At 41.3% G+C, this 27,755-nt stretch overlaps 3 protein-coding genes across 3 annotated transcripts in view; all 3 read right to left on the bottom strand.

Moving 5' to 3' along the window:
• LOC120715234 (carcinoembryonic antigen-related cell adhesion molecule 1-like) overlaps positions 1 to 27,755 on the bottom strand; it is a 45,918-nt gene that overhangs the window by 10,821 nt on the left and 7,342 nt on the right. Inside the window, exon 7 of the mRNA XM_040002124.1 lies at positions 19,132 to 19,477. Coding sequence (XP_039858058.1) covers positions 19,132 to 19,477 — 346 coding nt within the window. The remainder of the gene's footprint in view (positions 1 to 19,131; positions 19,478 to 27,755) is intronic.
• LOC120715586 (carcinoembryonic antigen-related cell adhesion molecule 7-like) lies at positions 345 to 3,197 on the bottom strand. Its single transcript, XM_040002674.1, has 3 exons — positions 2,860 to 3,197; positions 2,719 to 2,776; positions 345 to 1,524 (listed from the first exon to the last, which is right to left on the bottom strand). The coding sequence occupies exons 1-3, from the start codon at positions 3,189 to 3,191 to the stop codon at positions 1,387 to 1,389; spliced, it is 528 nt and encodes a 175-aa protein (XP_039858608.1). The 5' UTR covers positions 3,192 to 3,197; the 3' UTR covers positions 345 to 1,386.
• On the bottom strand, positions 3,692 to 11,173 carry LOC120715510. The gene is made up of 6 exons (XM_040002558.1): positions 11,061 to 11,173; positions 5,126 to 5,422; positions 4,818 to 5,051; positions 4,667 to 4,729; positions 4,276 to 4,476; positions 3,692 to 4,173 (listed from the first exon to the last, which is right to left on the bottom strand). The coding sequence occupies exons 1-6, from the start codon at positions 11,113 to 11,115 to the stop codon at positions 3,785 to 3,787; spliced, it is 1,239 nt and encodes a 412-aa protein (XP_039858492.1). The 5' UTR covers positions 11,116 to 11,173; the 3' UTR covers positions 3,692 to 3,784.

Here is a 27,755-nt window from a genome sequence, read left to right as displayed (position 1 = left end):
CATATACTGATTATTAAAGTCATTATTTTGTTAGTTGGTAAAACCATTGTACCTGCAACACATAAAATCTGCTTTGCTGACAGTTTTGTGATTTGTCAGCAGTTTCTCTGCAGCAGTAAAAAACTTCACTGCTCTATGTTAGACTGTTAGAGTGACGTTCCTCTCTGCTCCCATGATGCTGTACATTATAGGATCACTTTATTTCTTGCAGTGGCTTGTTGATCTGAGCAGGACAGATTCACTGATGAACCTTTCAAGGCACATATTCTGTTTTGTTTTCCCAGAACACCTTTAACACAACATTTGAATAATAAACATTACTGTTAAGGATTAGAATCTGGTACTTTAATACAATTGAGAGAACATAGCACGAAGAGAAACAACAGGTGAAAACAACAGTAAACTTCCTGTTTTCTAAAATAATTTCATAACTTTTGCATTTACATTGAAGATACAGAATTCCAGCAACATCATCAGGAGGAGGAGAAACAAATTATTTTTACCTGGAAGACACAGAATGAAACACAAAAACAAGCCTCCAGCTTTGGTCACCATCATGGCTGCTATACGTTTTTAGTCTAAATGAGAAAGAAGGTTGTATGTTGATTAACATTATTATGATAAATGGCTGATTACTGGTAGTACATATTTCTTAAAACTCATCAGAGATTAGAAAATATCAAAACTATGAATAAATGTCAGAAATCAACTTCTGTCTAACAGGAATGACCAACTTGTGTGAGTGTGGCTGCAGACAAACTGCATTTAGCTTTAACATCATCACTTCCTCATTTATCTTTTTTTTTCTCTCGAAGATGAGCCCTCTAGTGAAGAATTGATGTATTGCAGGTGGTTTTTCCACTTCATACTGATTTTACCTTTGAGGTTTTTGTTTTGTACTACTTATCAACATTCTCTGGATTTAAACATGTGATATGACCACATTTCATTACATTTTCACCCCCCCCCCCCCCCCCAAAAAAAATAAATAAAATAAAAAAAGTTCCTGCAGACATGATAGCGTGTTTTCATTTCTGCCAGAAACAGTTAGTTTTACATTTAAAAGTGCAAATCAGCCAAAAGATAGTAAAAAAAGCAAGAACACACTTCTTTTTTATAAAGTTGTCCTATTTTTTTTGTCTTGAGTTATGTTTCACAGGAATTTTTAACACATGTATTTCATTATCAGACATGTTTGAATGGGAAAGCTCAGGCATTTCTGTATTTCTGTTATTCCTTTCTGTATTTTATGTTCCAGTACAGAGAGTACAAACACTGACAGATGAAGCAGCTTTGGTGTCTCTGCTATGATACTGAACTCATTTTAGACACAAAAACCTTAAGGGGAAACGGTCCCTTTAAATCACCATGGTAACAACCTTTTCTTTAGTGAGCAGGCAGTGGGTTGATGGTGGAGTAGAGGTCAGCTGTGTGGTTGTCACTGAAGTGCAGTCTGCTGTAGTGATGATCATCCTGCTCTGCTGACTGAGTTGAGATGTTTTCATACATGAGGTCAGGGTTCATCTGAGGAGACGAGACAGTTATTATAAATTCATATTAAACTGCATTAAACATTTCATTGTTCTATCAGAATATTATAAAATATCTGTTTGTAGGTCTGAGCTGATAAAGGTTGGTTCATTGGCTTATTAAAAAACTATTTAAATCACAGGTTTTCATGTCATTGAATTCAGAGAGAGCTGATGTTTCCCATCAGTTATATCACTACTGTTTAATATCCAGTCAGTTACAAAACCGACATATGAGACTGATATGAATCTACTGTGTTGTAAGAACTGTTAATGTAAAGTTTCTATTAAATGTGATACAATGATAAACAGGTTAGTGTAAATGTCTTGTCTTATAGTGATATATTAATGCTTAAAAAACAATCAAATAGTTGTACTTGACAGGAAAAAAAAAATCAAAGGATAAAGTTGCATTGAAGAATCTTTGTTACTGATGCTCATCAGTAATCATGATTCTTAAAGGCACTATGACCATAACCACCTCAGGAGCAGGTTTTGTTCTTGATTAGACATCAGCAGGTATGAAGTCATCACAGGCTAAACAATCATTTCTCAAGAAAATAGCATCACTATTTTAGGACATTTCCTTTGATAGAAGTACGGTCTAAAGTTTTTAAAGAGCCTCTAAAATCTTTGCATTTCCCTGAGAAGGATCAGTAAGAATACAGATTTTTAGAGGACTCTTTATTTTTTGACTTTTGACTGTTGGCTGCAAACAATTTTAAGACACTTGCCAGGAATATTGACGCTTGTAATTATTTATATGTGATAATAAAACAGAGCACCTGTTTCTACTTGTAGACCTTATTTCAAATTTGCACATAGACAAAGTATTATCATTGAATTATGTTTATAAGGTAATTATTTTCTTTATATGATAGTTTCTTGATCAATTCTTAACTTTAATTGATAAGCCTGATCAATTTTTACCTCTGCTTTTTTTTTTTTTTAAACCAACATTTTGTTTTCCTGTCTTCAGATGCTATGCAGCAGTTCTGATCACACTGCTAAATACTGAGACATTAATTGATTGGCTTTAATACTAAAATACTGTACAGTGTGATCAATACAGACAGAAAGACACACACACACACACAAACATTTTTTTCCTGATGGAGAATAAATGATCATTCAAATAAACAGTAATAGAACAGATGAGGAGTTGTTCTTGTTTGAATCCTCTTAGTACCTGCTGTTCGTTGTGTGAAGTTTCCCTTCTTGGAGGTTGACTGAAAGTCCTCTTTTTCCTGATTCATAAAAATTAATGAAAAAGTCAAGAAACATGACATTAAAAATAACAGGATCAATTTGAAAGAAAACATATGTTTACCTAACACACCAGCAGACAGTGAGAAGTATTGAAACCAGCAGAGCTGCAGAAACTCCTGCAGCTGCTGGTGTCCATGTTCCTGTGATACTTTGGACAGTGAGAGTCTTTGGAGCAGAGCTGATATCTTTGTTGGTTTTCACAGCACAGGAGTAGCTTCCTGCATCCTCCCTGCTGACTGGGTCTAGGATCAGATGTTTGTTCTGGTTCTCTCTCGGGGTCAGAGGTCGACTGTTCAAGTACCAAATGTAGTTTGTGTTGTCAGTCAGAGGACAGCTGGTACTGCAGGTCAGTGTGACTCTCTGACCCTCTGTCACCACTGCAGAAGGACTCATCTTCACTCTCAGTTCTGGAAGAAGAACATTGGTCAAAAACAAAAAATCTCCTGTGTGGCTTAGACATGAAAGATGGTTTTATGACTTTACTACAAAACCTCCTTGGTACAAGAACCAAAAAACCTCTCGGGTTTACACAATCCTTTTCTCCAGTGATGAAAAGTATTTATTTATTAAAGCAGTGTACTTAAGTACAAATCCAAGGTACTTTTGCTTTCAGTTTTGTGTAACTTTATATTCCACTATCTCAAATGATTATACTTTTTACTCTTCAATATTTATCCATCTTGCTATGTCTGGTATTAAAACTATTGTATTAAACCTGAAAAGAGTCAAATTTAATAATGTAAATATATTTAGAAATTAACGGGTGACAGCAAAACTACAAATGATTATTATGATTTAAGGAACTCCAGTTTGAAATACCAAACAATCTGTGCATAAAACTGTCAAAATTAGCTAAGCACAGATGGGGAAAACCTTTTTATTTATTTAAGTTGATTTCTTGAAAACATGTAAATACTTTCAAGGTGTTACAGTGTACTGATACTATATTCACAACATTTGAATATTTCTTCCACCTCTGCTCCTGTTCAGACATTAATGAGTAAAGTCTGCTGAGTGAGGAGTTTAGATTTACCTGTAACAATCAAAAAGACTCCAGGCAGATCAGACTGTGTCCATCCTTCATGATCTTTCTTGAATCTGAATGTGTATCCTCCTGAGTCATTCTTCTTCAGGTTGTTGATGGTCAGGATGTGTTGGTTCTTCATGTTGTCCTGATACTCCACACCACCTGCAGCCTCAATCAGCTCTTCAACTTCCACTTTATCTTTTCTCCATTTTTTACTCCAACATTTGAACTCTGGCTTCATGTTATCAGGATGTGAGTATTCACATGTGATGTTGACTGAAGATCCTTCCAGAGCACAGATTCTCCTGCTGACATAATTCCTAATCCGGCAGTTTTTATCCCGAACACCTGAAATATAGATGGAAGATTTAGAGTTGTTTGATTGGCCTGTATGCTGACATTTGTATTTATAGTTAACTAGAAGAAAAAAAATAGTTCTATATTACTGACAGGCCTCTGCAGAGTGAAGGTATTTGTGGTCTTTCACAGCACAAGAGAACCTGTATGTTGAATTGTTGTGAGTTAAACATTTGTGTCTGATTGCGTTTTTGCAGCTCATGTAGGCAGTTTGAGGGTCAAACAGCTTACAGGTGGTGTTACAGGTCAGTGTGACACTATCTGATGTGTAATTCGTTCTTTGAACACGAAACTCTGAAAGATAATAAATACAGTTTTCATCGGTAACTGTGAAATAATGTTTATAAATTTGGTTTTGTTTTTAGGATGTCTACTAATAACAAAGGTCATATTTAGCTCAATTTTTTTAAAAGGAAAATAAAAATTGAACAAATATATATTAGAGGTTTGATGGAAGATATTTGCTTATTTGTTTAAACTTTACCTCTGGGATATGTGATTCTCCCTTTAGCATAGGTCACACTGAAGCAGGTCTCTGTGATGGAATCTGAAACAAAGACATAATACTGATCCAAAATGATTCACTGTGTGACTCATTCTGTTTGTTTTGTAGAACAATAAACATCATGACTCACCCACAGAGACTTCAGGGGCTCTGAGATGCTCGTAGCCTTTGACAGCACAGGAGTATGTGACTGCTTCCTCACTGCTGAGCAGCTCTTGGTACCAGGGAGACCAGTCCTCATAGAGAAACTCTCTGTTCTTGTACCAGATGTAGGCTGCAGGCTTTTCAGTCAGAGGACAGCTGCTGCTGCACATCAGTGTTACTGTCTGTCCCTCTGTGGCAGGAATCACCTTTACCTGCAGCTCTGAGAGGATGATGGAGAACATCTTATACAATGATCTCATTTGGAAAGTTATTAATGAGTAAAAGTCACTGTACCTGCAACAACTTGAAGAGTAATGTTACTGAGTGAACAGAGTCCTGGTCTGTCTGTAGTCTTCATACAGCAGTAAGCGTTTGCATCACTCTCTCTTAGATCATTGATGGTTAAAGTTGGGATTTTCGCTTCTGGCATGTTGTACGTTACACGTTGTCCATCCACAGAGAGCTCACTCATTGATCCATTTAAGTGTACAGTGAACCATTTACTGCTTGAAGTCAGATGTTGATGTGAGCAGTGCAGATCCACTGATGAACCTTTGAAAGCACAGATCCTGGTTTCTCCTCCATTAACACCTTTAATGGAAACTTTCATTAGTGAACATATATATTATTTTTGTTACTCTCTGTTTTTATATCATTAATTTTTAAATAATGTTATAACTGCAGTGTAAGAAATAACTTGAGTATTTTAAGTTATAGACAGCCATGAAGTCTCTATAATTTATAATATTTTTATAATAATATAATCCTTTTTATTCATGTTTAATGACTCCTAAATAATTACTCATATCTTAGAGGCAAAGCACAATTTGAACACGGTATCAGACACCCATCATTTGTTATTGTTGTAACTTTTACATGTAAAGTTGAGAGAATAAATACAACAGCTTGAATATTAAAAAGACAATCTAAGTGCATCAGCTAACAGGACAGTTTCGTATTTAGTTGTCTAACACATCGAACACACAAAACACGACTTCTTTCTTTCATTTGAGTCTGTTTTGTTCATCATATTATAAATGACGTGTTCTTTGAGTTGCTTTTGCAAGAGCAGGAAGCTGCAGCGGTTAAAACTGTTGTCTGTGTCTGGTTTATAATGGTAACACCTCTGCGGTGAAACAGAATCTCCAGGCTGAAGATCAGCGATCAACATGAACAGCTGTGATGATGAACTCTGCTTACTCTGCTGTTTTTAACAGCAGAGTAAGCAGAGGTAATTGGAAGTAATTGGAATCACAAACAGCTTTAACATTCACACAGCATGTGTGTTCTAGAAAACCCCCACAAACAATGACATGGGATAGGAATTTTATAAGGTGGGCTTGAGAGGTCAGATGCACTGCAACTTGGAAAAAAAAGAAACAAAAAGCTGCAAAAACATGCAAAACACAATGGAAGTGTTGTTGGGGCGACAACAATATGATTTCCTGCATGTTTTTGTGTCTCACAACATCAACGAATACTCATCTTCTTATGAGCATGTCTCAGTGCAATCCTTTGTATCAGCAATCTTTAAGCAGCTGTTCTGTCACATTTTATTCTTATTATTTTATATTATTTATTTTTTATTACACAGGAAGATGTAATAAAAAAAGATCGCCTACAAATAGAAATGCACGTGTAAAGAAGAAACAGAACAGCTTCAACACAAAATAAAAAATGCACAGGTACATAAATCAACAATATTCTTATGGGGTGTGAATGTGTGTATCTTTGTCACAAAATGTACTTGAAAATGACGTGGGATGCCACAGTAACGCTCCCATGAGACAGAGGCAAACGGAGATGGAGCCGGGAGAACCGGGCCATCTGCAGCCCTGTAGAGCAGCGGTCCCAAAAGTTTTTTGCGCTACCTGTTTAATGTCAGACAATATTTTCACAGACCGGCCTTTAAGGTGTTGCGGATAAATACAACAAAATAAAATGATACAACCAAGACAAAAACTGTGTTATTTTATAAATATAATAATAAATGTGAATTCACCTTGTAATTGTGTAACATTATCAGCAACATCCTCCTGAAATGCACCAAAAACATTGAGAGTAACATTCCCCTCTCTGCCCCTTATTGCTCTCTGGTTGCTATGGTAACTCGGAAATATTTCTCTCAAAATAAGACACACAACTACAACACGGGAAAAGACCCAGGTAAGCCAATTTAACAACAAAAATCCTGAAAACCATAAATTTCACACCTGAGCCTCAACTCTCGTGGCCTGGTACCAGAATCAGAATCAGAATCAGAATGGGGTTTATTGCCAGATGTTGAGGTTTACAACATTAGGAAATTGCTGCGGTGCTTCAGTGCAAACAATAAGAATTAAAGTGCTATGTAGAAAGAAAGATATGTGCATGAGATATACATGAGATATATACATGAGAATAAGACTTATGAGTGCTACGTAGAAAGATATATACATGAGTGCAGGTGGTGATCGGTGCCAAACATGAAATGATGCAGTGACACAGCGTAGGGTCATGTGTTAGTGGCGGGGACAGTCATGTGGTTATTGTTCATGTGTCCAACAGCAGAGGGGAAGAAACTGTTCTTATGGCGAGAGGTTCTGGTGCGAATGGACCGGAGCCTCCTGCCTGAGGGGAGCAGGTCAAACAGACTGTGTCCAGGGTGAGAAGGGTCAGCTGAGATCCGAGCTGCACGCCGCAGTGTCCTGGAGGTGTACAGGTCCTGCAGAGATGGGAGTCTGCAGCCAATCACCTTCTCAGCAGAGCGCACAACACGCTGCAGTCTCTGTTTGTCCCTGATAGTGGCTCCAGCGTACCACACAGTGATGGAGGAGGTGAGGATGGACTCGATGATTGCAGTGTAGAATTGCATCATCGTCCGTGTTGGCAGGTTGAATTTCTTCAGCTGCCTCAGGAAGTACATCCTCTGCTGGGCTTTCTTGATGACGGAGGTGATGGTGGGCTCCCACTTCAGGTCCTGGGTGATGGTGGTACCCAGGAAGCGGAATGAGTCCACAGAGGTGATGGGGGTGTCAGTCAGGATGATGGGGGGGAGTGGGGCTGTGTGCTTCCTGAAGTCCACAATAATCTCCACTGTCTTCTGGGCATTCAGCACCAGGTTGTTGTGGCTGCACCAGGACACCAGACGTTCAACCTCCCTCCTGTAGGCAGACTCGTCCCCGTCCGAGATGAGCCCAATAACGGTGGTGTCATCTGCAAACTTGATTAGCTTGACAGACTGGTGGGTGGAGGTGCAGCAGTTGGTGTACAGGGAGAAGAGCAGAGGAGAAAGAACACAGCCCTGAGGGGAGCCGGTGCTGATGGTCCGGGAGTCCGAGACATTCTTTCCCAGCCTCACATGCTGCTTCCTGTCCGTCAGGAAGTCAGTGATCCACCGGCAGATGGGATCAGGCACATTCATCTGGGAAAGCTTGCCTCGGAGATGGTCTGGAAGGATGGTGTTGAAGGCAGAGCTGAAGTCCACAAACAGGATCCTGGCGTAGGTTCCTGGGGAGTCCAGATGCTGCAGGATGAAGTGTAGGGCCATGTTGATGGCGTCGTCTACAGACCTGTTGGCTCTATATGCAAACTGCAGGGGGTCCAGGAGGGGGGCCGTGAGGGTCTTGAGATGGGAGAGAACTAGGCGCTCAAATGACTTCATGACCACAGATGTCAGAGCCACGGGTCTGTAGTCATTTAGTCCAGTGATCCTAGGTTTCTTGGGGATAGGGATTATGGTAGAGGACTTGAAGCAGGCAGGCACATGACATGCCTGCAGTGAGGAGTTGAAAATGCCAGAAAACACCGGGGCCAGCTCGTTTGCACAGTGTCTGAGGGTGGCAGGAGACACGCCGTCTGGGCCGGGAGCTTTCCGAGCGTTCAGACTCCTAAACTGCTTCCTCACATCTGCTTCATGAATATGAAGAGTTGTGGTCGGAGGAGGTGGTGTGAAATCCTCTTTTGTGTGGGGTGAGGAGGCGGGTGTTGCAGGTGAACAGTTTGAAGGTGGTGATGGTTCTATGGAGGGGGGAGAGGTGGGGGAATGAGTGTCCAAAGTGCCTCTATTGTTGGGGTCGTTGGAGGTGTGAAGGCTGCCTGATGGCTCGTCAAAACGGCAGTAGAAGTCGTTTAGGGTGTTGGCTAAGAGCAAGTCGTCAGTGGAGTGGGGGGTTTTAGGCTTGTAGTTGGTGATATTCCTAAAACCTTTCCACACAGAGGCCGAGTCATTCTCTGAGATCTGCTGCTGCATCTTCTCAGAGTGCTGGTGTTTAGCAATGTCCACTTCTTTAGTGAACCTGTACTTGGCCTCTCTGTAGCAGTCCCTGTCTCCGCTTCTGAACGCCTTTCTCTTTTCCAGCCACAGCTTTTTGAGTTTAGGAGTAAACCAGGGTTTGTCATTGTTATAACTCACCCTGGTGCGTGATGGCACAATGCTGTCCTCACAGAAGTGGATATAGGAGGTGACAGTGTCCGTAAACTCGTCCAAGCTGTTAGAAGCAGCCTTCATTGTGTCCCAGTCTGTGGTCTCCAAACACGTGCGAAGCTCCTCCACAGCCTCGTTGCTCCACAGTTTTTTAGTCCTCACGACAGGTTTGGAGAGCTTCAGCCTCTGTCTGTACGCGGGGATCAGGTGGATCATGACGTGATCAGAAAGTCCAAGTGAAGCGCGGGGCACCGCACGATAGGCCCCGCTGATCGTGCTGTAGCAGTGGTCCAATGTCCTCTCCTCTCTGGTCGGGCATTTAATATACTGCTTGTATTTCGGAAGCTCATGGCTCAGATTGGCTTTGTTAAAGTCCCCAAGAGCAATGATGAGAGAGTCCGGGTATGTCCGCTCCATGTGGAGAATCTGCTCTGCGAGTGCGCACTGAGCTGCCTGCGCATCCGCGTCTGGCGGGATGTAAACAGCGGCCAGGATGAATGAAGCAAACTCCCGCGGAGAATAAAACGGTTTGCAGTGAATAAAAAGATATTCCAGAGAGGGAGAGCAGTGCTGAGCAATCACTGTTACATCTGTGCACCAGCCACTATTGATGTAGAAGCAGACACCTCCACCTTTGGTTTTACCGGAGAGAGCGGCCTGCCGGTCCGCGCGCAGCAGATGAAAGCCCTCCAGCTTGAGCGCGCAGTCCGGGATGTCCTCACTGAGCCACGGCTCCGTAAAACATAAGACACAGGAGGAGGCAAAGTCTCTGTTCATGCTTCTCATCAGGGCCAGTTCGTCTATCTTATTCCCGAGTGAGCGTACATTGGAAAGGAAGATCCCAGGAAGAGCCGTTCTCAGTCCGCGTCTCCTCAAACGCACGAGTACGCCGGCTCGCTTACCTCTCTTTCGACGTCTCACTTTCCTGATCAGAGTCTGCAGTAAATCTGCCGCAGATGCGACAAATATTGGAAATAAATCCACAGGCGTTGTAGTCCTGCAGTTAAGGAGCTCTTCTCTGGTGTAAGAGTATCCAGAGGAGTGCCCAGACACAGAAGAAATGCACAAAAATAAAACAAAAGTGACGCACTGAAGCACCAGGGCATCCATACGCGGCGCCATCTTGGTTTTCAAAACGACACATGGACCGGTACTGGTCTTTTGCCCGGGGGTTGGGGACCACTGCCGTAAAGTACTGAAGACCTAAGGCCACACATCTTGGCAATATCTGCACGTACATCCCAGCAGGAGAGGAAGGGAGGCCTTAATTGGGCCAAGGTTCATGGCCAAAAGGGTTTGAGTTCCAGCGGACCAGATGAACAACAGGCAACTGTCTCTGTCATAGGCCGCCCCTGGGCTCCAGGCGCCAAGAACTGCCCAGTTTGCCTGCACACGCATACCTGCTCAAGATCAGGTTATGTGTTCAACAAAGGTTACGCTGGAGATCTGACATTGAACTAAGACAGCCACCTCTGTGATACTGACTGCACTTTAATCTTAACACACCTCATAATAATTATCTCAGTCTGGGGATTGTTGTTCCAGTAATGATGTTATACTTCTTATACTATCAACATATTCATACTGTGAGCTGACAGGAGACCATTTTTGATCTTTTTATATGTTGAAACACAACAGAAGATTCATTATCAAATGTGTGCAGATTTAAGTTTACACGTCTTTCTACTCGGTGCCAGTCATTTAATGATGATATTATTGTACCATAAAAGATTATAATCTTGCACTTTCTGACTCTTCAAGAGCTCATCAAAGCTAAAACGCTAAGACCTGTAAGGAGGAAGGAGGAGAAAGAGTCATTCCTACCTGAGAGACACAGAATGAAACCCAAAAACAAAAATCCAGCTTCTGCCACGATCATGGCTGCTGTAGATTTCAGCTTCTGGTCAGAAAGTTGATTGTATGAATCTTTAAAAGATCTTTAGAGCTGAACGTTCTCACAGGAAAGGCTGAAAACAGAACTGACAGTTATGAACATCACTACGTCTAAAAATAAACTGTATGAAGGTTTAACACCTTTTAATCACTTCCTCCATCATCATGAGTTTTAAAAGGAATTGCGTAATGCAGTATTTTTGTCTCTGTATGTTTTTCATCACCTTACAACAAAAAAACCCCCGAACATTTTTAATGTTTTTAGTGTGGAAAAAAATGTCATTCTACATTTCTAGGCAAGGCAAGGCAAGGCAAGTTTATTTGTATAGCACAATTCAACAACAAGGTGATTCAAAGTGCTTTACAGAGACATTAGAAACAAAAACAAATAAAAAGCATGATTTAAAATTGATTAAAACAAGCAAACAAACAAACTAATTAACAAACAAACAAAACAGTATATAAAATCAAAACAGATAAAATCAGAACAATAGATAAAATCAGTAGTTAAATGTAAGTTTTGAAATTTAAGCTTAAAAGTGTGGATTTGGTGCTTTATTCAAATGCAGCTGAGAATAGGTGAGTCTTCAACCTGGATTTAAATAAACTGAGTGTTTCAGCTGATCTGAGGCTTTCTGGGAGTTTGTTCCAGATATAAGGAGCATAAAAGCTGAATGCAGCTTCTCCGTGTCTGGTTCTGACTCTGGGAACTGATAAAAGACCAGATCCAGATGACCTGAGGGATCTGGAAGGTTCATACTGGGTCAGGAGGTCACTGATGTATTTTGGTCCTAAACCATTCAGAGCTTTATAGACCAGCATCAGGACTTTAAAGTCTATCCTCTGACGGACAGGCAGCCAGTGTAAAGACCTCAGAGCTGGACTGATGTGGTCCACTTTTTTGGTCTTAGTGAGGACTCGAGCAGCAGAGTTCTGAATGAGCTGTAGTTGTCTGACTGATTTTTTAGGCAGACCTGTAAAGATGCTGTTACAGTAATCAAGCCTACTAAAGATGAATGCATGGACTAGTTTTTCCAGGTCCTGTTGAGACATCAGATCTTTTATCCTTGAAATATTCTTGAGGTGATAGTAAGCTGACTTTGTTATTGTCTTAATGTGTTTTTCTAAGTTTAGGTCTGCATCCATCACTACACCCAAATTTCTCGCCTGGTTTGTGGTTTTTAGATGTATAGATTGAAGTTCTCTGGTGACCTGTAATCGTTTTTCTTTGGCGCCAAAGACTATTACCTCAGTTTTGTTTTTGTTTAGCTGGAGAAAATTGTGGCACAGCCAGTCATTAATTTCCTCAATGCATTTACTAAGAGCCTGTACAGGGCCTTGGTCTCCTGGTGACATTGTGATATATATTTGTGTGTCATCTGCATAGCTGTGGTAGTTTATTTTGTTGTTCTTTATAATCTGTGCCAGTGGGAGCATGTAAATGTTAAACAGAAGGGGTCCCAAGATGGAACCTTGGGGAACTCCACATGTGATACTTGTCTGCTCAGATGTGAAGTTACCTATTGATACAAAGTATTTCCTGTTTTCTAAGTATGTTTTGAACCAGTTTAGTACAGTTCCTGAAAGACCTGCCCAGTTCTCCAGTCGTTTGAGTAATATGTTGTGGTCAACTGTATCAAATGCTGCACTGAGATCCAGTAAAACTAAGACTGACATTTTTCCACTGTCTGTATTCAGACATATGTCATTAAACACTTTGGTCAGAGCGGTTTCAGTGCTGTGGTTCTGTCTAAAACCTGACTGGAAGGCATCATAGCAGTTATTCTGTGTTAAGAAGTAATTGAGCTGTTGAGAAACTGCTTTTTCAATGATCTTACTTAAAAATGAGAGATTTGAGATTGGCCTGTAGTTGTTCATTTGTGTCTTGTCAAGATTGTCCTTTTTCAGTATAGGTTTAATTACAGCAGTTTTTAGTGATTCTGGAAACACACCTGATAATAAAGAAAAGTTGACGATCTGTAACAGGTCTGACTCCAAAGTCTTTGAGATCTTTTTGAAAAAACTTGTTGGCAGGACATCTAAACAGCAAGAGGAGGAGTTCAGTTGACCTAAGATGTCCTCCAGGTCTTTGCTGTTAATCGGGTGAAACTGTTTGATGGTGTTTAAACAGTTTTTCAGTGGACACAGTACATATCCTGGATCTGCTGTTGATGTACCAATTGCTTGTCTAATTTTTTGGATTTTTTCTGTGAAGAATTTGGCAAAGTCATTGCAGGCCATGGTCGAATGAAGTTCAGCTGCCACTGACACAGGAGGGTTTGTTAGCCTGTCAACTGTAGAAAATAAGACCCGAGCATTATGGCTGTTTTTAGTGATGATGTCAGAGAAGTAGGACCTTCTTGCACTCCTCAGTTGTAAATTATAATTGTGAAGTTTCTCTTTATAGATGTCATAATGAACCTGGAGGTTTGTTTTTCTCCATCTGCGCTCAGCTTTCCTACACTCTCTTTTTTCATTTTTCACTAGTGTGGAGTTTCTCCATGGAGACTTTTTCCTTCCAGAGATAACCTTCACCTTAATGGGAGCAATAGTGTCCATTACATTTAACATTTTAGCATTGAAGCTATTGACGAGCTCATTGACTGACCCTCTGGACAGGCCAGGTGTTAATGGGAAGACCTGGTTAAAAATTGCACTACTGTGTTCAGTTATACACCGTTTTGTGATCACTGTTGTTGATATATTTATGTGGGCTGAGATTTTACTTTCAAAGAAAACACAGTAATGATCAGACACGCCCACATCAGACACAGTAACCTTTGAAATGCTCAGGCCCTTGGAGATCAGTAGGTCAAGAGTGTGTCCTCTATTATGTGTGGCCTCTGTTACATGCTGAGTCAGCCCAAAGTTGCCCAGAGTGTTACTCAGGTCTTTAGTCCCTTTGTCCTGAGGGTTGTCCACATGGATGTTAAAATCCCCAACAATAATTACACAGTCGAAATCAACACAGATCACAGACAGCAGTTCACTGAGGTCATTAAAAAAAGTCTGTGCAGTATTTGGGAGGCCTGTAAACATTAAGAAACACAACTTTGGATGGGGCCTTCAGCTGTAAAGCCACATATTCAAAAGACTGAAAACTTCCAGGAGATAGCTGCTTACATTGAAATGATTCATTAAATAAGACAGCAACCCCTCCTCCTCTCCTGCTCACCCTGGCCTCACTGATAAAACTGTAGTTAGGAGGGGTCGTCTCGATGAGAACAGCTCCACTGTTACATTGATATGGACTGGGTAATGTGTTAGGAGTGAAAGGACACCACTACTCTGATCAACCAATGAGCAACCAACAGAGAGGAGAATTCAAACACACTCTGAAAATCAAAGTGGAAATATGATACAACATTTTGTTTTTGTAAATAAAAATGATTCTTAGTAGTTTGTACTGCCCCCACATGCTTTTATGCATGCCTGACAACATCAGCACATCCTCCTGAAGTCACAACAGATGCTATCCTCGGGGTCAGGCGAGTGTTGGGGTCAGTCAATGCTATTAATTCTTTCATCCTCCAATAACTGCCTGCATACTCTCACCACATGAAGTTAGGCATCGTCGTGCACCAAGAGGAAACCAGGATCCTACACTGCACGAGGTCCGACAGTGGGTTCAAAGATTTCATCCTGATACCATGTCAGTCAGGGTCCAACACAATCAGAGTGCTTGTAGGCAAGAGTTTGTGTGCAAGTGGGGTTGGGGCAGTCAGTGAAAAAGCGATGGTGGAGGTTCAGAGTTTTGCATGTCTCGGGGGTGGAGGGAGGAGGAAGGAGGAGGAGAATGTAGGTCTGGAGTTCATGTGTGAGAGAGTCGAGAGGTAATGTAATGCAAAGGGCTTTTCCCGTGAGATAGTAGATGTCCTGGAGAGAGGGAAGGGAAGTACCCATGATCTCTCTGCTGCTCTCACTACTCGTTGTAACTTTTTCCGGAAGGACCCAGTGCAGGAGCCATACTACCCAGTGATGGAGCTGGTGAGGATACTCAATGGTGCCTTTGTAAAAGGTGCTCATGATGGGGGTTGAGGCTCTTGCTCTCCTCATCTGCGGGGTGGGGGGTTCAGAAATGAGGAGGTGAAGTTACTGGGAGGTCTCAGCCTACACAGCAAAATCTCCAGTGTTAAATTAACACTGGAGAGTATCTATATAGGTCCACACCTCTGAGTGTTAAATACAACACTGTTGAGTGTTAAATTAACACTTTTGACAGTGTTATATGTTTAAAAGTAATCTAGTCAGTTTTGAAGATTAACAATGGCTAACACTGAGCAGTGCTGATTTTCTAACACTGGAAAATAACTCAAAATGTTAGAAATATTCCAGTATTGTGAGTACAAGAAAACAATTATTACAATATGATGTGTTAAATTTGCTTAGATGAGAGGGTCCAGCAGTAGATCAGAGGAATAGGTCTGTGTGTTTTAGTTTGGCTTAGCTGTAGGCCTGAGAGTGTGTGTAATTGTGTAGAGGGAAAGGAATTTATTGACACTGGCGATCTGCCTGTCATAAAAGGAGACAGGAAGCTACAGTTGGGGGGATGCTGATGCTGATGTTTTTACCTGAATTTAATAAAAGCTCATAATTGTCATAAGTTAGAAGTAGGTTTGCAGGAGACTCTCCACATGCTTATCTGTAAATGTAAGACAACAAGAGGCCAATGGCCCAGTGGATGCAGAGTGGGGGTCTCAGTGCTTGTAATCTGTTAACTCTGTTTTATATTTTTTCTAAAGGAATTTGGTGTAGCTTGGGAGAGGGGAGATTACTTTTTTGACCGGCAGGAAGTCACAGACACAGAGACACACACACACAGTGCTTTGATGGTTACACTCACACACCCACATGCACAGTCACTAACGTGTACTCACATAAACACACGGGTACATGCACACACAGGCACTCACATGTTTGCACATACATACACAAACACAGAGTTTGCAACACACCATGGGGGTTTTATGATGGGGTTGCTTCTATAAAACTGGTTGTAACAAACAAAGAAGTGAAGATCTGCAGAGGAACACCGGCCTTGCACATCTCCCCTTCTAGAAGATGCATGCGTAACTGGATGAATAAAGGTTTTGTAAAACGACTACTGAGTCCGGTGCCATCTCTGGATGCCCGAGGAATAAAAAAGAACAGGGGCGAAACTGCTTTACTTAACAGTAAACAGTTTGTGTTTGCTAATGTTTGTTGAGTTGATAGAAATGTAGAATCGTTATGTTATGCTACTCCCTTTAAGCTGATTCCTGTTCTGTAGTGCTAGCTAGATGCTGGCTACAACTTACAAACACCAGAACTAATTCGGGCCCATTTTAACCCCCTGAGTAACCAGTATAAATGTTATAAATGAAAGATGTTCTTCTGTGTTTATTCTCCTTCCCTACATGTAGGATGGTGGGGGAGGCTATAGCTATAGTGTTTAACTGCAGGCACATTCCATGTAAAGATTCTGGTTTCCTTATTTAGTTAGGAATGTTCCCTTCCTGCCCTGTATGGGCTCACCTGTACTTAGGGATGGGTACCGGTATCCGGTGCCATTATGGCACCGGTTCTGACATAAACGGTAGTAACCAGACCGAAAATCAGCGCACATTTTGGTGCTTTATTTCGGTGTTTTTTTTTCCTGAGATGTCATACATTTTGGATTCTAGCCAATCATTTTACCTTTCCGAGGATAGTAGGCGGGCCCAGGTACGTACGTTCTTTTAGAGCAGAGCTACAGATTAAAAATGCCCAAGGCGAAGCGGTCAAAGTCTGGCTGTACTTCACAGCAAAAGACGCAAACTCAGCAGCCTGCAACAAGTGCTTTAAGGTGATACTGTGCAAAGGAGGTAACTCCTTGAATGTGATGAAACACCTGGCGACGTATAGCATTTTGTTAAAAGCCGAGAAATGCGCCGTATTTGATAGCTTGCTGCAAGACCTCACACCGTGCACATCTACTGCGGGTGTGGTGCCTGTTATCGGACCCGGAGTTAGCAACATCCCCCAAAAACCCGAAGAGGAGAGTCCTGGCCCCCAGCCCTGCCAGTGTAGCAGAAATGATGACGGATGATGATGGCAGCAGCCGTTCTTCTCTGCGTGAGTAGCTTAATGTTGTGTGTGTGTAATTTACATTGAGTAGGCTAACCATGTTATTACATTAATGCATGTAAGGTGAACTAGCAAACTCCATCGTAGTTACATGCGGCTCTCTTCTTGTTTGATGGCAGATACTCCCCTCACCCTGGCCAAAAAGGTTAAAATGACCAAAGAAAAAGTGGAAAACAGTTAAACATGAGAGGTTTTTGGACAAAGTTTGTTTTTTCCATTGATTAAACACTGCTTCCAGCCAAGAGTGATACCATAAATCCCCTATAGCTTCAGAAAAGGCTAACATTGTTATCTTTTTACAAAAAACAGCTAAACATGAGGTTTTTGGACCAATTTTGTGTTCTCCATTCTTTAAGCACCGGTTCGAGCACCGTTTAAGCACCGGCACCGTTTCAAAAGTACCGGTTTGGTGCTGGTATCGGATAAAACCTAAACGATACCCATCCCTACCTGTACTTGTATATGGTGGACCATTAAAGGGGTTAAGCCCTATACGGGGTGTGAGGGGAGATGACCCTTCTATGAACAGAGATGTTGTTAAAACGGTTGTAACCAGGAAGTCACGTATACAGACACACATACACACACACACACACACACCCACATTCACACACATTCACTCACATACTCGCACGTGCATATACACACATAGCCTTAGCTTCTACGACACACCATATGGGGTTTACAGTGGGGGGTTGTGTAACTGTTTTCATTCAATAAAAGCTGCGAAGGGAAGCTGGGGCTTTGGAGCTGACTGAGGTCGGGTGCAGAACTTGCAACTCTGAGAATCTGACTGGGCTTCCCTTGCACAAGTAAAACCAATTGAGCTCTGATTGTCTTGCTTTGTTCATGGTGATAAGTCTCTGAGTTAGCGAGGCCTGAGAGTGCAGACCTAACAGAAGGGAGTAAAAGTAAAAAGTTGTCAGAAAAATACTCAAGAAATGCAGAGATACCTGAAAATTGGACTTAAGTACAGCAACTGTCCCAAACACAATCCAAGACAAGGGATTTAAGTTGTGGAGGAAGCTTTATTTGCTGAGATGCAGAACTTAAAATGAAGTATAAAAAACACTAAAAGAAACAAACAAAAGCTAAACTAGAAACTAAGACTCTTTCAACTAGGAACTCACAACTTAACATAAACATACTTAGCATAAACAACGGAACGTGGACCAAACACGAACGAGATTCAGGACTTAAATACACACACACAATAACGAGAGGATGGACAGCAGGTGGCAACACAAGGGGAACAAATCCGGCATAACAACGCAGGGGCAGCAAAACTGAACACAATGAACACAGGATGAAAGACTAATAAAATAAAACAGGAAATACAAAAAATACAACTCATTAAATCACAAAGAACTGAAGACTGACTGAAACAAACTTAATAGAAGATGTAAAAATAACCGTGAATATTTCAAAAATAAAAAGCATAATGTCCACAAACTAGAAAACACTGGGTTACAGGTACTGACAACAGCATCGTGGAAATGCTCCTGTTTTCAGGGCTGAACTGACTGTCAGGTGGAATAAAGAGGTACCACGTGTTTGTTTGTGAAGTGCACTCTGCTGTAGTGGACTTCATCCTCCTGCTTCAGTTGTGTTGAGATGTTTTCATACACAGGACCAGGGCTGACCTGATGGAGAAAAACAGCATTACATTATATTGCACTTTAAACTTGACTCCTTCTACTATATGATGGCAAAAATGAAATGGCCACTGGAAAGATTAGACAATCTACAACCCCAATCTTTACCTGTTCAATGTGGTCAGAACTTGTTGTTGTTGGAGGCTGAGCAGAAGTTCTCTTTTTCCTGGTTGAAGTGAATAAACTGAAAATAAGTGACTTCAGAGCAGAGATTAAAGGTACTGCTGTGAACCAACACTTACCTAACACACCAGCAGACAGTGAGAAGTATTAAAACCAGCAGAGCTGCAGAAACTCCTGCAGCTGCTGGTGTCCATGTTCCTGTGATACTTTGGACAGTGAGAGTCTTTGGAGCAGAGCTGATATCTTTGTTGGTTTTCACAGCACAGGAGTAGCTTCCTGCATCCTCCCTGCTGACTGGGTCTAGGATCAGATGTTTGTTGTGGGTCTCTGTCATGTTCAGATGTTGACTGTTGAAGTACCAAATGTAGTTTGTGTTGTCAGTCAGAGGACAGCTGGTACTGCAGGTCAGTGTGACTCTCTGACCCTCTGTCACCACTGCAGAAGGACTCATCTTCACTCTCAGCTCTGGAAGAGGAACATTGGTCAAAAACAAAAAAAATTCCTGTGTGGCTTAGACATGAAAGATGGTTTTATGACTTTACTACAAAATGATCCTTTAGTCCTGTTCAGCGGTGAAAGGTATTTACCAAAGAAGTGTGCAAATTCAAGGTATTTGTAACTTCAGATTTGTGTAACTTCAATCTAAATCCTCTTACACAAAAGTATTGTAATTATTACTCCACAACATTTTTTCCATTTTGTAAATTAGTGTTTTCTCCATTTTTTTTTTTACTATGATTTGGAATCATTTTCCTAATAAAATAAAATACCTACATTTTCATATCATTCATACCTATGATTTATTTCACTGAAGGCACTGAAGGCTGATCTAGCCAACAGTGTACATGTAGAGTTGTTAAGAACTGTGTAAATCTTACACAAGCACAACTATAAAAATACTACATATACCTTCATGCATTTTTTACAGAAGGAAAAAGACTTGAAGGATGTGAAGCCTAAAACCCTTCTACATTACATGTAACAGTTATTTTTACAGTCAGAAACAGGCAGGTTGTCTGAGTCCTTTTAAAGTCGACTATTCAGAGATACATTGATCTGACAGAATGACAACATTTGAAATGGTGATCTTACAGATAGAGTTTTATTACTGTAGATTAATCTAATCAACAGTATACATGTAAGGTAGTTAAAATGAACTGATCCTTAAACAGCCACAGCTGCAAATCAAAAACATGAATGTATCGATACACTTTTCTTTTTTCATCAGCAAGCCGAAATCAATTTCTTGTAAAGGGGTTTTGTGGGCCTACAGATTAACAACCTATAAATGGCACTGACAGCTACAATGAATTTACCTAAGATTTACCTGTAACAATCAAAAAGACTCCAGGCAGATCAGACTGTGTCCATCCTTCATGATCTCTCTTGAATCTGAATGTGTATCCTCCTGAGTCATTCTTCTTCAGGTTGTTGATGGTCAGGATGTGTTGGTTCTTCATGTTGTCCTGATACTCCACACGACCTGCAGCCTCAATCAGCTCTTCAACTTCCACTTTATCTTTTCTCCATTTTTTACTCCAACATTTGAACTCTTGCTTCCTGTTATCAGGATGTGAGTATTCACTTGTGATGTTGACTGAAGATCCTTCCAGAGCACAGATTCTCCTGCTGACATAATTCTTAATTCGGCAGTTTTTATCCCGAACACCTGAAATATAGATGGAAGATTTAGAGTTGTTTGATTGGCCTGTATGCTGACATTTGTATTTATAGTTAACTAGAAAAAAAAAGACTTCTTTATTACTCACAGACTTCTGCAGAGTGAAGGTACTTGTGGTCTGTTACAGCACAAGAGAACCTGTATGTTGAATTGCTGTGAGTTAAACATTGTTGATTCTTGTAGTTTCCGCTTGTGCTTTTGCAGCTCATGTAGGCAGTTTGAGGGTCAAACAACTTACAGGTGGTGTTACAGGTCAGTATGACACTATCTGATGTGTAATTCGTTCTTTGAACATGAACCTCTGAAAGATAATAAATACAGTTTTCATCAGTAACCGTAACATAATGTTTATAATTCTAATTTTGTTTTTAGGATGCTAACAAAAAAAAATATTAGGTCAATTAAGCTAAATATGACCTTTGTTAAAAAATTAACAAAGGTCATATTTAGCTTAATTTTTTATAATGAAAATGACATTGAACAAATATATATTAGAGGTTTGATGGAAGATATTTGATAATTTGTTTAAACTTTACCTCTGGGATATGTGATTCTCCTGTTAGCATAGGTCACACTGAAGCAGGTTTCTGTGATGGAATCTGAAACAAAGACATAATACTGATTAAAATGATTCACTGTGTGACTCATTGTGTTTGTTTTGTAGCACAATAAACATCATGACTCACCCACAGAGACTTCAGGGGCTCTGAGATGCTCGTAGCCTTTGACAGCACAGGAGTATGTGACTGCTTCCTCACTGCTGAGCAGCTCTTGGTACCAGGGAGACCAGTCCTCATAGAGAAACTCTCTGTTCTTGTACCAGATGTAGGCTGCAGGCTTTTCAGTCAGAGGACAGCTGCTGCTGCACATCAGTGTTACTGTCTGTCCCTCTGTGGCAGGAATCACCTTTACCTGCAGCTCTGAGAGGATGATGGAGAACAACTTATACAATGATCTCATTTGGAAAGTTATCAATGAGTAAAAGTCACTGTACCTGCAACAACTTGAAGAGTAATATTACTGAGTGAACAGAGTCCTGGACTGTCTGTAGTCTTCATACAGCAGTACGTATTTGCATCACTCTCTCTTAGATCATTGATGGTTAAAGTTGACTTTTTCTCTTCAGACATGTTGTACGTTACACGTTGTCCATCCACAGAGAGCTCACTCATTGATCCATTTAAGTGTACAGTGAACCATTTGCTGCTTGAAGTCAGATGTTGATGTGAGCAGTGCAGATCCGCCGATGAACCTTTGAGAGCACAGATCCTGGTTTCTCCTCCATTAACACCTTTAATAGAAACTTTCATTAGTGAGCAGATACATTATTTTTGTTACTCTCTGTTTTTCTATCATTAATTTTTAAATAATGTTGGTACTGTACTGTAAGATAAGAGATAAGAGATAAGATAGAACTTTATTATGTAGCTTGCCATCACCAGTGTGTGAATGTGTGCGTGAATGGGTGGATGACTGAATGTAGTGTGAAGCACTTTGGGGTCCTTAGGGACTAGTAAAGCGCTATACAAATACAGGCCATTTATTAGTCCCTCGGGTGGGTTCCTCTGGGAAATTCGATTTCCAAAAAGCACAGCACCGACAGAAGTTACAGTTACAGAATATTATATATATATATATATATATATATATATATACACACACATATATAAATACAGAGACAAATATAAATAAAATATACGAAGGGGATAAATAGAATAAATAGGAATAAAAATAAAAATACAACTGAATTGCACATTTCAAGTATTGAGGTCTATTGCACCATTGACTATTTACAAAAAGTATTGCACAAAGGTATTGCACAGTGAGGTGAAGAGGCACTACAGCTTAGTTGTTCCCCCCTCCTTTGTCCTCCTGTTTCCCCTCCCTCTCCCCTCCAGAGAGGAGTTAAACAGTTTGATGGCGTGTGGGACAAAGGAGTTTTTAAGTCTGTTAGTTCTTGTCTTGGGGAGAAGCAACCTGTCACTGAACAGACTCTTCTGGTTGTTAATGGCCGTGTGCAGAGGATGCCCAGCATTGTTCATAATGTCCAGCAGCTTTTTTAGTGTCCTTTTCTCTGCCACTGTCACCAGAGTGTCCAGCTTCATGCCGACCACAGAGCCAGCCTTCCTGATCAGTTTCTCCAGCCTGCATGAGTCCTTCTTTGCTGTGCTGCTCCCCCAGCACACCACAGCATAGAAAAGTACTCCAGCAACCACTGACTGGTAAAACATCCTCAGGAGCTTCCTGCAGATGTTAAAAGACCTCAGCCTCCTGAGGAAGTACAGTCGGCTTTGGGCTTTTTTATACAGGTGCTCTGTGTTGCATGACCAGTCCAGTTTATTGTCCACCCACAGCCCGAGGTACTTGTACTTGTTGACCACCTCCTCCCCCTCTATCTGAACCGGCAGTGGACCTTCTCTGGACCTCCCGAAGTCCACAACCAGTTCCTTAGTCTTTGAGGTGTTGAGTTGCAGGTGGTTTGTGTGACTCCATGCGACAAAGTTCCTCACCAGACTTCTGTACTCCTCTTCCTGATCATCCCAGATACACCCCATGATGGCCGTGTCATCTGCAAACTTCTGAATATGGCATAATTCAGAGATGTAGCAGAAGTCAGAGGTGTACAGGGTGAAGAGAAGAGGGGACAGCACAGTTCCCTGTGGTGCTCCTGTGCTGCTGACCACTGTGTCAGACGTGATGTCCTTCAGCCTGACGTACTGTGGTCTGTCAGTGAGGTAGTCGGAGATCCAAGCCACCAGGCAGGGGTCCACCTCCATCCTGTTCAGTTTTTCCTGAAGCATACAGGGCCAGATGGTATTAAAGGCACTGGAAAAGTCAAGAAACAGGATCCTGACCGTGCCTTTTCCCCCATCCAGGTGTGAGTGGGCTCTGTGTAGGAGGTACAGGATGGCATCCTCCACTCCGACACCCGCCTTGTATGCAAACTGTAGTGGGTCCTGGGCATGTTGTACCTGTGGTCGGAGGAGGTTGAGGAAGAGCCGCTCTAGAGTCTTCATAAGATGTGACGTCAGTGCCACCGGTCGGAAGTCATTCAGCTCATTGGGCCGGTTCCTTTTGGAACCGGCCTTGTAAGAAATAACTTACAACTTGTAAGAAATAACTTGAGAAAGTATTTTAAGTTATAGACAGCCATGCAGTATCTACTTTCTAAATTCTTTTTATTCATGTTTAATGACTCTTAAATAATAATGGATTGCATTTATATAGCACTTTTGAGACCCTCAAAGCACTTTATAGTTCCACTATTCATCCACTCTCACATTCACACACTGGTGGAGGCAAGCTACAATTATAGCCACAGCTGTCCTGGGGCAGACTGACAGAAGCGAGGCTGCCATATCACACCGTCAGCCCCTCTGGCCATTACCAGTAGGCAGTAGGTGAAGTGTCTTGTCCAAGGACACAATGACCGAGACATTACAAGACGAACTGCCAACTCTTGAGCCACAATCGCGCTTACCCATCATAATTCAATACTCAATAATTACTCATATCCTATAGGCAAAGCACAAAATGAACACAGTATAAGACACTCGTCATTTGTTCACAGCGTTATTGTTGTAGCTTCTACATGGACAGTTGAGAAAATAAATACAACAGCTCATATGTTAAAAAGACAATCTAAGTGCATCAGCTAACTGAACAGTTTCATATTTAGCTGTCTAACACATCGAACAGCAAAACAGAACTTCTTTCTCTCATTTTAGTCTGTTCTGTTCATCATATTACAAATGGTGTGTTCTTTTGAGTTTTTTTTTGCAAGACCAGGAAGCTGCAGTGGTGAAAACTGTTGTCTGTGTCTGGTTTATAATGGTAACACCTCTGCGGTGAAACAGAATCTCCTGGCTGAAGATCAGCGATCAACATGAACAGCTGTGATGATGAAGACCTTACTCTGCTGTGAACCCTACAACCCCAATCAGAAATAATTGGTATCACAAACAGCTTTCACATTCACACAGTCTGTGTGTTCTAAAAACCCACAAAAGATGGCTTAGAAAAAAAGAAACAAAAAACTGCAAAAACATGCAAAACACAATTAAAGTGTTGTTGGGGAAACAACAATGTGGTTAGCTGCAGCTTTTTGTCTATCACAACATCAATGAATACTTATCTTCTTATGAGCATGTCTCTGCAATCCTTTGTATCAGCAATCTTTAAGCAGCTGTTCCGTCACATTTTATTTTTATTATTTTATATTATTTATTTTTATTACACAGGAAGATGTAATAAAAGGATAGAGTACAAATAGAAATGCACGTGTAAAAAAAGAAACAGAGAACACCTTCAACACAAAAAAATCAAAAATGTACAGGTACATAAATTAACAATATTCTTACAGGGTGTGAGTGTGTGTGTCTTTTTCGCGAAATGTACTTGAAAATGAGGGTGGGATGCCACAATTACGCCCTCATGAGGCAGAGGAAAAACAGAGATGGAACCGGGAGAACCGGGCCATCCGCAGCCCTGAAGAGCCGCGGTCCCACCCCTTTTTTGCGCCACGGACTGGTTTAATGTCAGCCAGTATTTTATATCCTCCTCCCTGCCTCTTAATGCTCTCTGGTCGCTATGGTAACTTGGAAATATTTCTTTCAAAATAAGACACACAACTACAACGCGGGAAAAGACCCAGCTAAGCCAAGTTAACAATAAAAACCCTGAAAACCATAAATTTCACACCCCAGCCTCAACTCTCGCGGCCCGGTACTGGTATGTTGAGGCCACACTTCTTGGCAATATCTGCACACACATCCCAGCAGGAGAAGAAGGGAGAGAGACCAAGGCTCAGCAAGCCCTACACACGCATGCATACCTGCTCAAGATAAGGTTATGTGTTCAACAAAGTGCTTTACTTGTCCCTAAGGACCCCAAAGCACTTTACACAACCAGTCATCCACACATTCACACACTGGTGATGGCAAGCTACATTGTAGCCACAGCCACCCTGGGGTGCACTGACAGAGGCGAGGCTGCCAGACACTGCCACCACTGATATTATTGTACCATAAAAGAAAATAATCTTGCACTTCCAGACTCTTCAAGAGCTCATCAAAGCTAAAACGCTAAGACCTGTAAGGAGGAAGGAGGAGAAAGAATCATTCCTACCTGAGAGACACAGAATGAAACCCAAAAACAAAAATCCAGCTTCTGCCACGATCATGGCTGCTGTAGATTTCAGCTTTAGTCAGAAAGTTGATTGTATGAATCTTTAAAAGATCTTTAGAGCTGAACGTTCTCACAGGAAAGGCTGAAAACAGAACTGACAGTTATGAACATCACTACATCTAAAAATAAACTGTATGAAGGTTTAACACCAGTTAATCACTTCCTCCATCATCGTGGGTTTTAAAAAGAATTGCATAATGCAGTATTTTTCTCTGTATGTTTTTCATCACCTTACTTAGTAATATTATAGTTTTTATTTTCTTTTAAACAAGTGCCTGACTTTATTTTTTTCAGCAAAAAAACCCCAAACCCCAAATTTTTAGTGTGGAAAAGAAAATGTCATTTCTACACTGATGTGGACTGGGTACTGTGTAAGGAAATAAAGGACGCCACTACTCTGGGCCATGTGTGATGGAAATGAGAATGACCAAGCAACAGAGGGCAGAATTCAAACACACCCTAAAAATCAAAGTGGAAATATGATACAGCAGGCTTTTTTTTGCCAAAGTTTTGTTTTTGTAACTCAAAATGATACTTAGTAGTTTGTACTATCCCCACATGCTTTTATGCATGCCTGACAACATCAGCACATCCTCCTGAAGTCATGACAAATGCTATCCTGGGGGTCAGGCGAGTGTTCGGGCCAGTCAATGCTATTAATTCTTTCATCCTCTAATAACTGCCTGCATACTCTCACCACATGAGGTTTGGCGTCGTCGTGCACCAAGAGGAAACCAGGACCCACTGCACCAGTGTAGGGTCTGATAGTGGGTCCAAAGATTTCATCCTGATACCTAATGGCAGTCAGGGTGCTGTTACCTAGCCTGTAAGGTCTGTGCATCCCTCCTTGGATATAACTCCCCGATGTTACAGACAGCATAACATCCTCCACAGCTTCTCCAGATTCTTTCACATCTGTCACATGTCAAAGTCAAAGTCAGCTTTTATGACAAAAACCCAATCTACAGGTCATACACAGGAATTTGAAATTGCAATGCTCCCATGACCCTCGGTGTACACTAAAACAGTATAAAGATTAAAAAATAAAATAAAAGTCTTAAGTACAACACAATACAATACAATACAATCTTACATAAATAACAGTGTCCAACACAATCAGAATGCTTGTGGGCAAGAGCTCATGTGCAAGTGGGGTTGGGGCAGTCAGTGAAAAGGCGATGGTGGAGGTTCAGAGTTTTGCATGTCTCGGGGGTGGGGGGGTTCAGCGGGAAGCGGCAGGAATGCAGGTCTGGAGTTGGTGTGTGAGAGAGTCGAGAGGGACAGAGCAGGGAGTGAATTCAGCACAGCCTGATGGATGAAGCTATCTCTCAGTCTGCTGGTTCTGGCCTGGAGGCTCTTCAGTCTCCTTCTGGATGGAGGAAACACTGCAAAGTGTGACATAAGATAAAGAAAAAAGTGCACAAGCAGCCATATCTGAGTCGTGTTGGGTCCTTTCTACAAAATGATATTGATTGAAGTGTTTCACTGTATGACCCACTGTGTTTTTTCCTGTCATATCTTTAAGACTTCTTTCTCTAAAGCAGTGGTGGGGGGATTTCAGGCCTCAAGGGCCAGTGTCCCACAGGTTTTCAACACAGCTGATTTAAATAGTTAAATTATCTCTTCAACATGTCTTGTAGTTCTCCAGAGGCCCAGTAATGAACTAATCATTTGGTTCAGGTGTATTGACCCAGGATGATATCTAAAACCTGCAGGACACAGGCCCTTGAGGCCTGGAGTTCCCCAACCCTGCTCTAAAGTGATATGGCAGTAATATTCAGGTTTGTCAGTAGATGGCAGTGTGGCTTAAATAACTGTTGCTAAAACCAGTTGAGATATTCATGCATAAATTTAACAGAAGCTTTTAGCCCCAAA

This window comes from Simochromis diagramma, unplaced genomic scaffold, assembly GCF_900408965.1.
Source record: "Simochromis diagramma unplaced genomic scaffold, fSimDia1.1 OVJJ01000798.1, whole genome shotgun sequence".
Classification (NCBI taxonomy): Eukaryota; Metazoa; Chordata; class Actinopteri; order Cichliformes; family Cichlidae; genus Simochromis; species Simochromis diagramma.
The sequence above is the reverse complement of the archived record's forward strand: the minus strand, read 5'-3'. Positions and strand labels throughout refer to the sequence as shown.